The sequence below is a fragment of the Elephantulus edwardii genome, unplaced genomic scaffold (genome assembly GCF_000299155.1).
Source record: "Elephantulus edwardii isolate Elephantulus edwardi_28Jun2011 unplaced genomic scaffold, EleEdw1.0 scaffold00016, whole genome shotgun sequence".
Taxonomy (NCBI): Eukaryota; Metazoa; Chordata; class Mammalia; order Macroscelidea; family Macroscelididae; genus Elephantulus; species Elephantulus edwardii.
Genome location: NW_006399766.1, coordinates 18,670,746 through 18,685,287, shown reverse-complemented (window position 1 = coordinate 18,685,287; position 14,542 = coordinate 18,670,746). Strand labels below are relative to the sequence as shown.

The window sequence follows — 14,542 nt, the reverse complement described above, 5'->3', positions numbered from 1 at the left end:
AAAAGGAATTCACATCACGAGAACGCGGCACCCCAGTTACGGGTCAGGTACTGCAAGAAAGGGGACACCCATCGCTTTTGATACTTCCAGCTGGGATGTGAGGCTAACAGAATACACAACATCACCGTGAAAAGAACTTTTAAAAACAAATCCGTTCTACAGAGTGCAGCCAATGAAACAAAACGAAACAAACAAAAAGGTGTAGTTTGCTCACAATCTGCCTTGTACAGGATATTGATATCTTTCTATGCCATATAAACAGGATTTATACAGCGGAAACATTCCGAGACATGCACTGGGACTTTGTAGGTAGTAGAGATTTCTTCACAATCACATGTGCAAAGTTTACAAATCACTAAGTGAGGATCAGTAACCTTAGGCTGACCCTTGTCTCGTATTATCCATCAAATTTAACGGGGGCTCCGAATCATCCATGGGGAGGACCAGGCGTGTACCCCGGATGACCAGTTCGTGGTCCCCAAATGCCAGCTCCCGGTCCAGTGCATCTTCAGAGTTGTTTCCCATGAACCTCCTGGGAGCACTAGACGCAGCCGACTCCGTGTTCACAGTCGAATCCCCATACGTCAAACTGATGTCGCCATCATTGAGAATCAGATCTGAGTCGTCATCTTTCAACTGTTCCTGGTTCTAAATGCAAAGGAAATCCATTTCAAAGATCGGGAAGAAATTGAAGCAACCTTTCTAATGAGGGGATTGTAAGGGATTCTCTCTTAAAAAAACAAAACAAACGCTTCTGAGGATGAAGTCGGAAGGCCTAACTCACCAGCAACATCTACCTCGTCCACCCGACACCCACAGAGTGTTAGTCATGTCACCTTCAGGCTGGTCCACATGTTCCATCTGCCCTCCTTCAGACAACTAACACTTTATAGTCAGCAAGACTTCTAACATCATTTAAAGGAAACTTTTCCTTGATGTCCTTTGTAAGGGGGCCTCTCCTCCCGTATGCCCTTGTAGCACCCCCATACATAGTCTGACCCCTATAGTAGAGCTTTCCTTGTGTCAAGAAGATATTGTCCTTTCCTGACTCAAGAAGATATTGTCCTGTTTTGGTAAATTTAAAAAAAAAATGTATGAATGCATAGAAACATCTGGAAAAGTATCTAAAAATAATGAGTACATATCATAAACACCAGGACAAAGGTACTTTCCTTTTCTAATGTAAAGAGTGAGAATCATTTTGAAGATTCATACTGATCTGGGGGGGGGGAGAAATCTGGATTAATAGTCTTGAAATGATTAGAGCCAACATAGATACCCTCCATGATAGATACTATATGTGACTGTCCAGCTTTCCAAGACCCGTGCATATTTTAAAATTCTACATTTGTCTAGGATAGTCAGAAGAGACTGAGAAGATTGTTAGACAAAAATCTAAGGGGGGGAAAATGTACATTTATTGTTGTAAGAAGTTTGCCTAAATACTCAAAGCCCCAAAAATAGGAATTAATTAAAAATAACAAAACCGAGCCCGTGATGACAATTAAACCCAATCCCTACATGTCGTCTATTTTAGTAGTGAGTCTAGTCTCTCCCGCTTTGCTCAGCACTGTCACAACAGAGCTCCAGGACTCCATCACAGGTCCTGCCGCAACTATGCATCACTAGACCAAGTCTGAAGTCTGGGGCAGTGTATACTGAGTTTAAAAATGCATATGCCTTCATCTCATCTGTCTGCCTGTGTGTCCACATTATTACTGATATCGCAGGGCTGTGTATGCAATGGCCTCTTGTCCCTGATTCTCGGAAAGGTCTGTGTCTCCCTTTTCTTTAGTGATATACTGTGAATCAGTCTTTTCCATTATAACTTTCCTTTCACCTAACTTACTATGTGGGTGGCTGTTATCACTTGCCCAGATATGGGCAAGTGTAATGGACCACACCCAAGATCATGAATAGGTTTGGCAGGTACAATGAAAAAGAAATAAAGTGAAATGCATGTACCTTTTGACTGAGCTTTACACTTAAAAGATCTAGTCTACATACCTTTATTTTCTAGAGGAAAAGTATAAGCACAAGATGTCCACTGTGTTGTTTGTAATAGCAAACCAAACAAAAATGGAAACAAGTATTTATCCATGTTCTTGTTGTTACGTACTGTTAAGTCAGAACCGACTCCTACCTGACCCTCCAGCGGGTTTTCAGAGGCTGTAAATCTCACAGGAGATTGTTCATCTTTTTCCCTCAGAAAGTGGATTCAAACTGCCTGCCTTTGAGTTGACAGTGCAACTCTTTACCACTAAGCCGCCAGAGCTGCATCTATCCATGTTGTGTTGCTGTGTACCATAGAGTCAGAAGTGACCTATACATGACCTTCCAGAGGGTTTTCAGGGAAAGTTAATCAGAGTGGAGGAGATAGCCCATCCTTCTCCTCGCAGAGCAGTGGGTGGATTCGAGCCATAAGCCTCTGGGATTGTAGTGCAGTTTCTTATGATTAGTCCATCAGAGTACACTACATCTATCCATAGGAGACAGATTAAATAATAAATATTGGTATAGCTATACAATGGAGTACTATGCAGCGACAAAAAGGAGGTGACATCATAAGATACTCACATGGAAAGTCATCTATGATGTATCATTAAGTGAAAAACGTGGTAGAACTTATAACAGTTCCATCTGTGTAAAACAACACCAAATTTACAAATACACCTCTATGCAGGAACTTGAGAGGACTCTGCTTTGGTTTTATGTAAAGGCATCATGTTTTTCACCTTTGAAAAGCACTAAAAAATCTTTGTTTCCTTTCCCTGACAGGTTCTCTTCTTATCCCATTCTAACTTTCACAAGTTCTACTGTGTAAGTCTGTATAGGTAAAACTTATCAGGAGACCCATAAACTTTTAAAGAAGATTGCCTCTGGGCATGTAGGTGGGAGGAGGAGGGGAAATGCATTGTTTTATTTAGTACATTCCATACTGTTTGAATATTTGGCTATAACTCATCACTTACATATTATATAACTCATTACTTTTATAATTTTAAGTAGTTATCAAAAGACAATAGAAGAGATTGTCTCTCATCCAGTGCTGTGCTTTTTTATACTGCACAAAACATACACCTGATGTGGGTGTCCTCTAGCTTTTGGTGATGCTGAATGGGTCTCTGGAACCTAGAGTCATGTCTTCACCGATGGAGCTGCTGAACACAGCCCTCTGTAGTAACAAGGGCTCATGTGGCCCAGAGGAAACGGAGACTCTGCTTGAGGAGGAAGCCTGACCAATGTGGCAGGGACAAGGCACCAAGGGGGACTCGCTCGCCCCACCAGCCAAATGTCAGAAGCCAGCACCAATTCCATATACCATGAAGCTCTAAGTGTCACACATACCATGTCAACATGGTCCCATCTGCTCCATGTGGCTTCTGCCTGCTGTAAAGGAAGCTAAGGAGCTCTGGTGGCCTAGTGGTAAACTGCACTGCAATCCTGAAGGCTCATGGTTTGAATCCACTAGCTGCTCCACAGGAGAAAAATGGACAATATCTTTCTGTTCAATTAACTGCCTCTGAAAACCCACCAAAGAGTCAACTATGGGTTGATTCTGACTCAACAGTACACAGCAACAATGTCAAGGGAGCACTGGTGGCCTAGTGACTAAGGAGTTGTGTTGGTAACCCAAAGGCATGCAGTTCAAATGCCCCAGCAGCTCCTTGCGAAAAAGATGGACAACGTCCTTCTGTGCCATTTACTACCTCTGAAAAGCTACTAGAGGGTCAGCTGTGAGTCACTTCCAACTTGATGGCAAAGAGTTTTCTCAATGTAAATGTGATGCCCCTAATTTAAAAATGAAAACACATTCATTAACGAGCTCAGGTTGCATAATGCAAATAGATGCAGGGGGAAAGAACTGTTTGCTCAAATCATCTGCAAGCAGATGAGATACTGTGTGTATCTGTTTTCAAAGGCTATTTCAAAGGCTATGAATTGCGCTGCTAGATTCTGTGTATGGTGTGCCTCATGTGACTGCACTGCATTTTATTTCATGCACAGACATTCCATTTCTCACAAATCAAAGCTTGGCTGTGACTGCGTCGAGCTGGCCTAGCCCAGCCATGTCCCAAAAGCCTGAGCTCACCTTGGATCTGTGTGTCACATTCTGGTCACTCTCTCATTTGAAACCTTTCCATAATACTTTCTGTACACTCAATATATGTTATTTTTAAATGTTTTTATTCTTTTTAGTGTGTACCGTCAAATCGGGTCTGACTGGTACAGGAGGAGATTGCCCCTCCTTCTCCAGCAGAGCATCTGGTGGATTTGAACCACATACCTCTGGGATCGCAGTGCAGCTTCTTGCCACTAGGCCACCACAGCTCCATTCAATATGTTGCTATGAATATACTGTGGAGTCAGAACTGACTTGTAGATGACCCTCCAGTGAGTTTTCAGAGGCAGTAAATCACATGGGAAGAGACTGTCCCTCCTTCTCCTGCAGAGCATTTGGTGGATTCGAATTGTTTCTCTTTGGGTTGGCAGTGCAACTCCTTACCACTAAGCTACCAGAGCTCCCTATACACGTAATATACTAAAGCATAATGTTTATATTAATTGAGAAACAAACAAGATGTTTTGGACTCTCTTATCACGGTGGCCTGGGTCTGAAACTGCGATACCTCCAAGGTGTGCCTGTATTGTCACTTGACTGAGCAAAAACCTGTTTGCAGTCTCTCTCATGGTTTTTATACCTACAGGCAAGCAAAAGAAAACACAACTAGCAACTTGGTCCCCCATCCACAGAGCAAGCCGATCCCATTTCCAGAAGAGCTGAAACTAACTTACTTCATAGGCCTGAGGGCTGGTGAGGCATCGTGCGATGGGTCCACAGCATGCAGGCAAGGTGGTCGTGAGCGGAGGCCCACTGTGTGTCAGCAGAGGCTTCAGGTAGCTGTGCTTGTTAAGGAAGAGCTTCATACCTGTCTAGAGCACTTTGAAACAACAGCTCACTTGACGGCATCCACCATCACTCACCCATGTGGTGTCATTCCATCTCCACAATGCCAGTGAGACAACCAAGGGAGAGCTGCTGACTAGCTCTAGTTCACGGACATGGAAACTGAGGCCCAGGGAGGCAATGGTGTGCCCACAGTCACACCATTTGGCAAGGGGTGAAGGGGGGGGGGGGCGAAACTCCAGTGCACATCAGTCTAGTTCCCAAGCCTGTGCCCTCGCCACTAAATCATATTGCTTTCCCGATTTTACTAAACAAAGTGAATATTACTCTAAAATATCACTCCTTGGGAAGGAGACATGGACCAATGTCTCTGACAATTGTCCAAAACAAGATTAAATATTCCAGTATAAAAAATAGTAAAAAAAAAAAAATATGGCTTTACCCACTTACTGGGGACTAACCAGGTTTCCTGAAGGCTCTTATGATAGAAATTTCAGTATCAAGCTGATTCTTTCCTTATAAAGTTTTATGGAGGAAAGAAAAGTCAATGCTAAAGATATTTTAATTATGTCTCATGAGCTTGTCTATTTGAGATACTCATTCATTATTTACCCCCTTGGGGAAAAAAAAGGAAAGAGAACTGTATCCTGTATCTAGGCCTTGCATCTAGCAATCTTACAAAACCCGACTACCTAGGGACAAATCTAATGAAAGAAAAACAAACCTAGAAGAGGATTTACTCACCCAGACAGAAAAATTTCCTTAAAAGGACAAAAATAAAGAGAGTGTGTTATTGATGCCAAAAAATATACAGATAGAATAATGCTGTTGTTGTTGCTAAGTGCCGTCGAGTCACAGGCGACTCATAGTGACCCTATGAAGGAGAGTCCTCGAAGCTTGGGTGCCTTTCATCCTCTTTGCAGGTTCATAGGGTTTCTGGAGGCAAGGTGTTATGGAACTGGATGCCACTCCTCCTTCCAGGCTTATTTTAATTGGGGAGCTCCACCCCACTCTCTGTAACAGAGAGTTCAAAAATAGACTTCCACATGTCTGGTCAAGTGATTTACACCAAAGGCTCTACTACAATGTGGTGGAGCAAGGAATTCCTGAGCTGTGCAGATGGTTAATGTGCTTAGCTGGTAATGGAAAGGTTAGCAGTTCAAGTCCACTAATCTACTCCTGAAAAATCAACCACCAAAGACACTGCGGAGGGTGGATCTACTCTGACACAATGAAGTGGCTGGAAGTCAAAATCAAGTCAATAGCAACTGGTAATAGCAAATGGTCTTTTCAACAAATGGTGCTGGGTCAATTGGATATCTGTATAGGAAAAAAGCAATGCACCCAAGTCAAACAATGGGCCTTAATCATTGCGTCAGAGATGGTGAGGACAGGACAGGGTTCAGATCTGTTGTGCATAGCGTTGCCATATGTTATACTCAACTCGATGGCACCTAACAACAATAACCAAAAAAGCAGACCTTGATCTATATCTCCCTCTATATTAATCTGTGATGGCTCAAAGACCCAAGTATAACAGGTAAAACAGTCCACCTATATAATGAGCAGCACCCAAGGGGACATAATGCAATTCCTACGGTGCTGATCTTGATTCAGCTAGTTATAGGTCAATATGAAGCTGCACCCTTTAAGATTCATACACTTTTTGTTATATTTAATTTATACCTCAATTAAAATAAACAAGCAATCTGGACATCAAACCCCCACACAATCTAGCATGTACGGGTTTTCGCTTAGTTTTTAGTCTAGCAGCCCTTACAAGAGTAGTATTAAGGCTAACAAGTCTTGGTGTCTTCTTCCAGAACATACAAAAAAATAAGCTCTTATTCTACTTTTTTCTCTCTATATTAGATCACCTAATAGTTTACTGTGCAGAAAATGCACAAGAGATTTCATGCAGAAAACACAAAGATAATTTGTATTACTTAGAGGGATGATAAAGCCCCCAGAGATGGGAGTGGCTTAGACCCCAAATGTTGATAAGGGAGCCAAAAACAATGACACAACCATTAAACAATTTTAAAGAGCCAAGAACTCACTCTTTAATGGAAGTCTTAGTGCCACAGATATATTTCTATATATATGGAGTTTAAATAGGTTCAAAATCGATGCTAAGTCACTAAATGTCAAATGTATTTTTCTTTGATTAAAAAAAAAGCAAGTTGTCTCTAATTTGTTTCAGTGGAACATAAACCATGTTTCTGTTCATCTATGGCTAAATCTCAGCCAGCAAGAACCTCTTCGTTCCTTTTTCTGGTCTGATTTTCAAGGAATAAATTCCTTTTACTAAACAGTGGTCAAAAGTTTTTAAATGCCTGATTTAAATAGGCTACAGAATATCACACTACCAAAGCATAGGTGTGAAGGGGACGGACAAGGGGACAAGGAGGACTTTGAGAAGCCAGGAAAGGACGAGTTATTGGCGACGATGTAAAGGACAGGAGAGAAGGCACATCACTGAACAGAGCAGCATCTTAACACAGCTGCCTTTCTTTCCTTCCCACACCGTTTCCTAAGATGGCGTTTCCTCTTCCACCACCAGGTATTTTTGACAAGAATCAACAAGTAACTTTTTCTGGGCTCACTAAATAAGCCAAAGGAGAATAAATATTAAGTCACTTAAATAGGAAAAAAAAAACCCTAAACATCCAAGGAGCCCTTGAAGCACAGCGATCAAAGGTCGAGAGTTCAAGGTAACCGTCTGTTCCCATGAAAATTTTCCGCCTTGGAAACCGTATGGGCAGTTGTACTCTGTCCTACCAGCTGCTGCGAGTCAGCTCTGCCTCAAGAGCTGTGGGTGGGTTGTTTTACTACATCCACAAAACACACAGCTGGTGCCCTTTGGCTGCCTGAGAAGTCTGTGCTGTGAGTGCTCCGTTTAGCCACTTCCCCACTGCAGCCGGGGGGAACGGAGGACTGCAGAGCAGGCTGGAATTCCACCTCAAGAAGGGCAGGGCTGGAACAGCTGAACTATTTAGCCGAATCATGCCCGTCGCTGTTGCGTCGATTCTGACTCACAGAAACCCTCCAGTGGGTTTTACAAGACTGGAAATCTTCACAGGAGAAGACTGCCTATCTTGCATTTGAACCCCTGACCTTTGGCTAACAGTGCAACACAAAATCCACCATGCCACCAGAGCTCATCATCCTTATTCACATTCCTACTATCATTTCCCCCTCTTTTAAGGATACTTATGGTCAAAGTTGTACCATATCCGGAAGAGCCAAGCACTCTCTGCTTTGGTGGTTCTTCTTTCATTTTCAGGAACACCCTGGAAGCAGAGAATAAAGCAATGTATATGCAAAGCTAAGCACAGTTATGCCATTCTGTTGTAGACCCCAAAATACGTACGAGAGATTCTCCTAACGAGGGTAACATCAGAGATCTAATAGCTTGTATACTATAGCTCTGCAAGAAACGGCATTTTTTTGTCCCCTTTGAACACCATTACTACACCGACTGCTTGCTGATCTGCGAGTCTGTTACCATTTAAAAATCAGGATGGAATGACTCACAGCTCAATGTGAAAGCTTTGTACTCCCCCTGTGAACAGCATCTTACACAGAAAACACCACACCAACATCTTCGCTTTGGGCATTGGCATCGAGACCCAAAGAGAGCCCCGCTTTCAAAGGGGCTCTTATGCTTTTAGGACACAGGCAAAAGGAAGTCGCATGGGAAATCCATGGTCAACTTCCATGGTAAAATTTAACCTCCTGGCAAGCTAGGAGGGTAGATGAAGCCAGCAAGCAGGCATCTGCTAAAACAGCTTCTGAAGACATGAACTGTCTCCCGATTTGTCAGATGGGGTGGGGGAGCACAATTCTAGTCCTGGCTCAGAATTCAAAATCGGCCAAGTCCCTTTTCCTCTCTGGGCTGGAATGTCTCTGTGTGTAAAATGTGAGGGTCCTTGGGCGCTAATGCTAATGTTCCACAGCTCTGTGATGTTCTGAGAGCTTCAACACCAGTTTCTGCTTTTTACCTCCAGTCCTTTCTGATCCTTAAAAGGAATTCCTCTTCCCCTCCACAGGTATTGAAGCATACAGTATAAACATGTTTGAGAAAACATTGTAGGCTTCCTGGGGTTAAAAAACACCCTCTGTGTTGTCTTGCACATTAGAAGATGTAGGTTTGTGTGGCTCCTACTTTGAGGACCAACCTAACTTTTTCAATTAAACTATAATCTCAAGAGTCTTTTCACCACACACACCCACCTGTTAACCCCACACTCCATACTTACTAGAATGTTCCTCTATGCTACCTGGTGGAGACTCAAAATATTTAGTTAACAACAGAACACACCAAGACAGCCACAGGGTTTTGAAGGTAAAGGACAAATAGAAACTTTTCTTCTGCTTGTCACAACCAGTACTCACCTCCCTGGCTCTCCCACTGTCACTGCCCTCCCATCTCGCCCCTGTAGTGACAGAGGTGACATGGCAGATGGAGACAGAGAGTCAAGCATTTGCCTTATGAGCTGGGTGATAACGTGATTCTGGTTTTGACACAGAGTGGGAGGCACTGAGGAGCTCTTATGCCTTGAAAACTACCCCAGCAGCTTGGCATCATGGGAATTTATCCAACTTGGTCTGTACATCATTTCAAGTGTATGAAATTGTATTTTCGGGTTCTGACCAAAAAAATGGAGAAATCGCTCTCTCTCACACACACAGAAACACACACACACACACACACACACACACACACATACACACACTCTCACTCTCTCTCTCAACAGCTAATCAAGTTAGCATTTAAAAGAGAGATCAGAGCATTATTTTGTAACCATAGCCTGATGACAAATACCAAGACTTGTTTCAGACATGAGAGGAATTGTGTCCTTGAAACCAAATGATACTGTGGATGTTTTCCATCTTCAAAACCTAATTTCTGTGATTTCTTATACCAATCTTTATAAATATATAAAATATATGCATTCAGAGGCATGTGGATGTGCGCGCGTGTGCGCACACACTCTCTCTCTCTCTCTCTCTCTGATGGAAAGTACCAGAAAGGGGTGGTAGGGCTAAAATGGAACCGAGTTACACAGCACTTTGTCCAACTGGCTGAGGGTCACAGGAACAATTGAGAAAATGCTCCAGGGAACTGAGCCAGGAAAGCTGGGCAAGGCTGAGGCACAGGCTAACAAAGTGCGGGGAACAGGGCTGATGATTCAAAAGCTTCTAGGCCATTCACAAGGGCAGCTGCTGGTCATCCAGTTTAAGGGTTCCACAGGAAGAGCAGCTGGCGTGGTACTGACATCAGAGACAAGCCTTCATGCGCAAAACAAAGTGGGAAAAGGCATCCTGTGCCAGAGAAGTCACTTAAAAACCCAGGAGCACTTAGGGACCACTCTCTTAGGGCAAAGACCCAGTGCAGACGCTTGTACCAACACTGTCACTCCTGTCGCAAATTTGGCTTTGCCTCTATCAAGCAATGAGAGAAGCCAGGAATTCTGTCATTAAAAGCTATTGCAAACAGGAGAGGATCTTAAACAATAGTAGAGTGAGGTCTGCAGGAGACTGTTCTCTTTCCAAAAGACTGTGGATTTGATAGAAAGGCCAGAACAACACAAACACATATTTACCAAATGTTCTTGATCTGAATCAACACCAACCCTAAAGGAGAAACACAAAAGGCAAATGAGATTTCAAAGCCACAAAAAGGACGTATTCACATATGCACAGTCAGGTAATGAGTGACCTTTCGCAGCGCAGAAGCTATACAGTGGTTAAAGTTTTCTTTTTTCTCTATGGTTGCTGATGCAGAGTTTTGGCTAGTGTCACTTTCCTTAGCAACAGCTGGGCTTCTAAGTCAAGCAGGGTCTGCGAATTCTGATCATCCCACTTACCTGTTTCAGAAAAAGAAGCCTGTCTTCCTGAATGTCCGCCGGCTGAACGCAGAATCAGGGACACCACCACTGTCCCCAGTGCGAGATAAGCATGAGTGGACAGCTAGTCCAGAATCAAGGCTGGCACTGTGCAGTTCCCCAAGGGAGCTGCATGCTTTGGGACCTCTGTGCTCCCCTGGCAACTGGAGAGAGCGTCCAATTATCATTCTTCATAGTCTAGTGGACAGACATTAGGGAGCTCTGGTGGCCTAGTGTTTAAGGAGTTGCACTGTCAATCCAAAGGCACATGGTTTGGATCCACCAACTGCTCTATGGGAGAAAGAAGGCAACGCAATCTCTTCTCGTGTGAGTTACTGCTTCTGAAAACCAGCTGAAGGGTCAGATTCGATGGCACACAACAACAATAGTGGACAGATCACATTTCTTGTTTTATCTTCTTGGAATTCCTGCTTTCTGTCTCCCAGGGAACAGCTTCCTCAGGAAGAAGCTCTCTTTGGCATTTCTCTGCGCCCCCAACGTGGGCACTCCTGGACTCTGGTGATTCTTCCTCTATATTCTCTCAGGCCTTCCTTCCTGGCCATGCCAGCCATTCACTTTCAGGCCCACATGTAGGTCCATGGAATAGACTAGCCATACTATTTTCCAGATACCAGGCTCTCCCTAGAGTCTGCTACCTAAAACCGAGAACTCACTGGATTACTCCCTTGACAAAAGACTTGGAGCATGGCTTTCAAGTCCAAAGTCTTATATGTGGCACCCAGGACTCTACAAACTAACAGCTCCCACCCCAACCAGCTTTTCCACCCTCACCTCCCATGATTCTTTTTGGCAGAGCATCTACTGTTCAATCCCACCTGTGCCTCTCCCCAACTCTACATCCTTTGCTCATGCTGCTCTCTCAAGCTGAAATCCACTTTCCTTCATTTTTCCCACTCGTTCTCCAAGTTCCAGATTAACTGCTCTATGACCCCCTTAAGCACAATAATTTCTTTCTCTGTGCTTCTGCAGCACTTCCAGGATTCCTCTATTACAATATACAGCACAGTATATTATAGTTATTTACCTGTCAGTCTCCCCAAATAGAGTGTGAGCTCCTTGAGGGTAAAGGCCATGTCTCAATTCATCTCTGTAGCCCCAGAGTCTAGCACAGTACCTGACACACAACAGGTGCTCAAATGTTTATCAGTTAAGTTAACTACCACGGACAACACAGACAACATAGCAGTGTACGAAGCGAAAAACACTGGAGGGGGGAGGAAATTGGACAAAATCTCATCTGGATAGCAAATGAATCCTGGTCAAGTACTTGAAAACAGATGTCCATGACCTGATTCATATTTCAAAAAAGAAAAGCTCATTTCTTCTTTGTTAAAATTACCAGAGGCTGTTTAATATCATTTCCGTCACATTCAATTCAAACCCCATTTACGTATCTAAAGTGACACCTAGTGGTCTTGAAGATAGCACATTCGTAACACCCCGTTGTATTTTATCTGAAGCCAGTTCACCAGAATAAACATTTATAGAGCACCTATTCTTTGCCAGGCACTGTACTAGGCACAGGGTATAGACATGAATTAGACAGGGCCTCCTCCCTCAAGGAACTCAGACTAGTGAGGGAGGCAGACACAACTATCTAGTCGTCTCTATGGGCTTTGCAGCCAGGGAGAGCTGGGTCCAAATCTGATGCTTTTGCACTGTGTGAACTTAGCCAAGTCATACAGCCCTATGGACTTTAGTTTTATCACCTGGAAAATGGGGATAATGTCTACCACATGTAGTTGCTGCATGGACTGAATGTGGAAGAAATGTATCTACAGATTTTACTAGAACTCTTGATAACAGGTATGTGGCGATTATGAGTATAGCAATAATAATGATACTATTTAATAATAATAATAATAATAATACTGTAATACTCCACTACTAGTAGAGCTCTGGTGACGTAGTCTGTATGGAGTGATGCTAATCCGAAAGCTGCACCTCTGGCTATTCCAATTCTCCAGAAGCTTTTAGGAAGAAGGAAGGGCAGGGCCAGTTCTGAGTCCGTTCCGACACCACAGCAATGAGTTCTGTTACTATTATTGTGATGACAAGGCCGAATGACACTATAATGCTAAGGTGCTATAATAGAGGTACCCAGGGTCCGGGAAGAAGAGTCGTTCTAATAAGAAAGGATGATGTCAAGGGAGAAGGCACTTCAACTGAGCCGCTTGTGAGGAGGAAAAGAGAACTGCAGGCAGAGGGAACAGCAGGAACAGAAGCACAGAGATAGAGAAGTGCAAACTATGGCAGGGAGCCACATATTACACTGTCACAAAGTACGTGACAGGAGGCAGGAACAGCCAGCAGGCTCACTCACTGCAGACACACAGGAGACACAGGATCCTTTTCTACCAGAAAGTAGATGGCACTTCCTTGCTTAAAAACTCCATCAAGATTTCCAATTGGATTTTAGTATATGTGCTACCGAAGCGAGCACACCAATTGGATTTTAAAACCCAAATGCTTTACCATGTCCCGTAAGACCCTATAGCAGGGGTCTACAGATGCGCCAAATATGATCAAAGGAGACTGCACTTCCTTGCTTAAAAAAAATTCCATCAACGTTTCCTATTGTATTTTAAAACCCAGATGCTTTACCATGCTCTACAATATCCTGCACCAAATATGATGGGTCATCTGTTTTTGTAAATAAAGTTTTACCGGAACGCTCGCTGTGGCTGCTTTCTCACTAGAGCTGAGTAGCTAGGGTAGAGACTGTACTATAGTACTTGCTACAGAGCCTTTACTGAACAGTCTACGGACCACTGTCCCTATAGGATCTAGCTACATGGGCTTATCTCTCTATTCATTAAGCAGGCTGAGTTTGTTCCTGCCTCCAAGCCTTTGCATTTGCTTTTCCCTCTGCCTGGAACAACCTTCTTTCTGATCCTGGCTTATTTGGCCACATTTTTTCATTAAGGTAGAATATAGATGTAAACTTTGAAAACCTCTATCCTCAGATGTTCTTACAGTACCTTAACTGACTGGCACATAGCATTTAATACAATTTGAAATAGTTGTGTTCATCTATAAGCTTACTAGTTTACTACCTGTCTTCTCTCGCTAATGTACACACATTAAGTAACTTTTCATACTACTATTACTTGAGAGCAGCATTCCTGAAGCTTGGCATTACTCACATTTTGGTCCAGGTAATTCTCTGCTGGAGGGTGGGACTGGGGTGCAGTTGGCAAGGGCGTGCTTTGTGCACAGCAAAATACTTTGCGGCATCCCTGGCCTCTACCTACTGGATGCCAGCAGGAGTCCCTTTATCCTCAGCTGGACAATAAAAACATGTCTCCAGTTAGTTTTTGTCCCCGGAGAGGGGGTAAGGGAGGACAAAAATCACTCCGAGAATCTTTCAGTTAGAGCTCCAACAGGAGGCAGGTGCTCTAAGAGTATTTGCTTGAATAAGTGAAGAAAGACAAACTGGAAATACCATGCTAAGTGCATTACACTGAATCCTCACAACAACCCTAAGAGGTAGTATTACACCCACTTCCCACATGAGGAAATGGAGACTTAAAATGTTAAGTAACTTGCCCAAGACGGCAGTGTTGGTATGTGAAGAGCAAGAACTCCAACGCCAAGTCTGCATGAATATTAAGCTTTAAGGACTTACTGTTGTTGTTGTTGTTATGTGCCGTCGAGTCGTTTCCGACTCATAGCGACCCTATGCACAACAGCCCTAAACCCTGCTCTATCCTGCGCCAAC

The 14,542-nt window shown here is 43.4% G+C and overlaps 1 protein-coding gene across 1 annotated transcript in view; it reads right to left on the bottom strand.

Annotated features, from left to right (window-relative positions):
- Positions 1-14,542, bottom strand: part of SLC9A6 (solute carrier family 9, subfamily A (NHE6, cation proton antiporter 6), member 6) — a 64,450-nt gene continuing 49,908 nt past the window's right edge. The window contains exons 13-16 of the mRNA XM_006881817.1: positions 10,519-10,549; positions 8,123-8,202; positions 4,798-4,903; positions 1-648 (exon numbers count right to left, since the gene is read on the bottom strand). Coding sequence (XP_006881879.1) covers positions 376-648; positions 4,798-4,903; positions 8,123-8,202; positions 10,519-10,549 — 490 coding nt within the window. The 3' untranslated portion in view covers positions 1-375. The remainder of the gene's footprint in view (positions 649-4,797; positions 4,904-8,122; positions 8,203-10,518; positions 10,550-14,542) is intronic.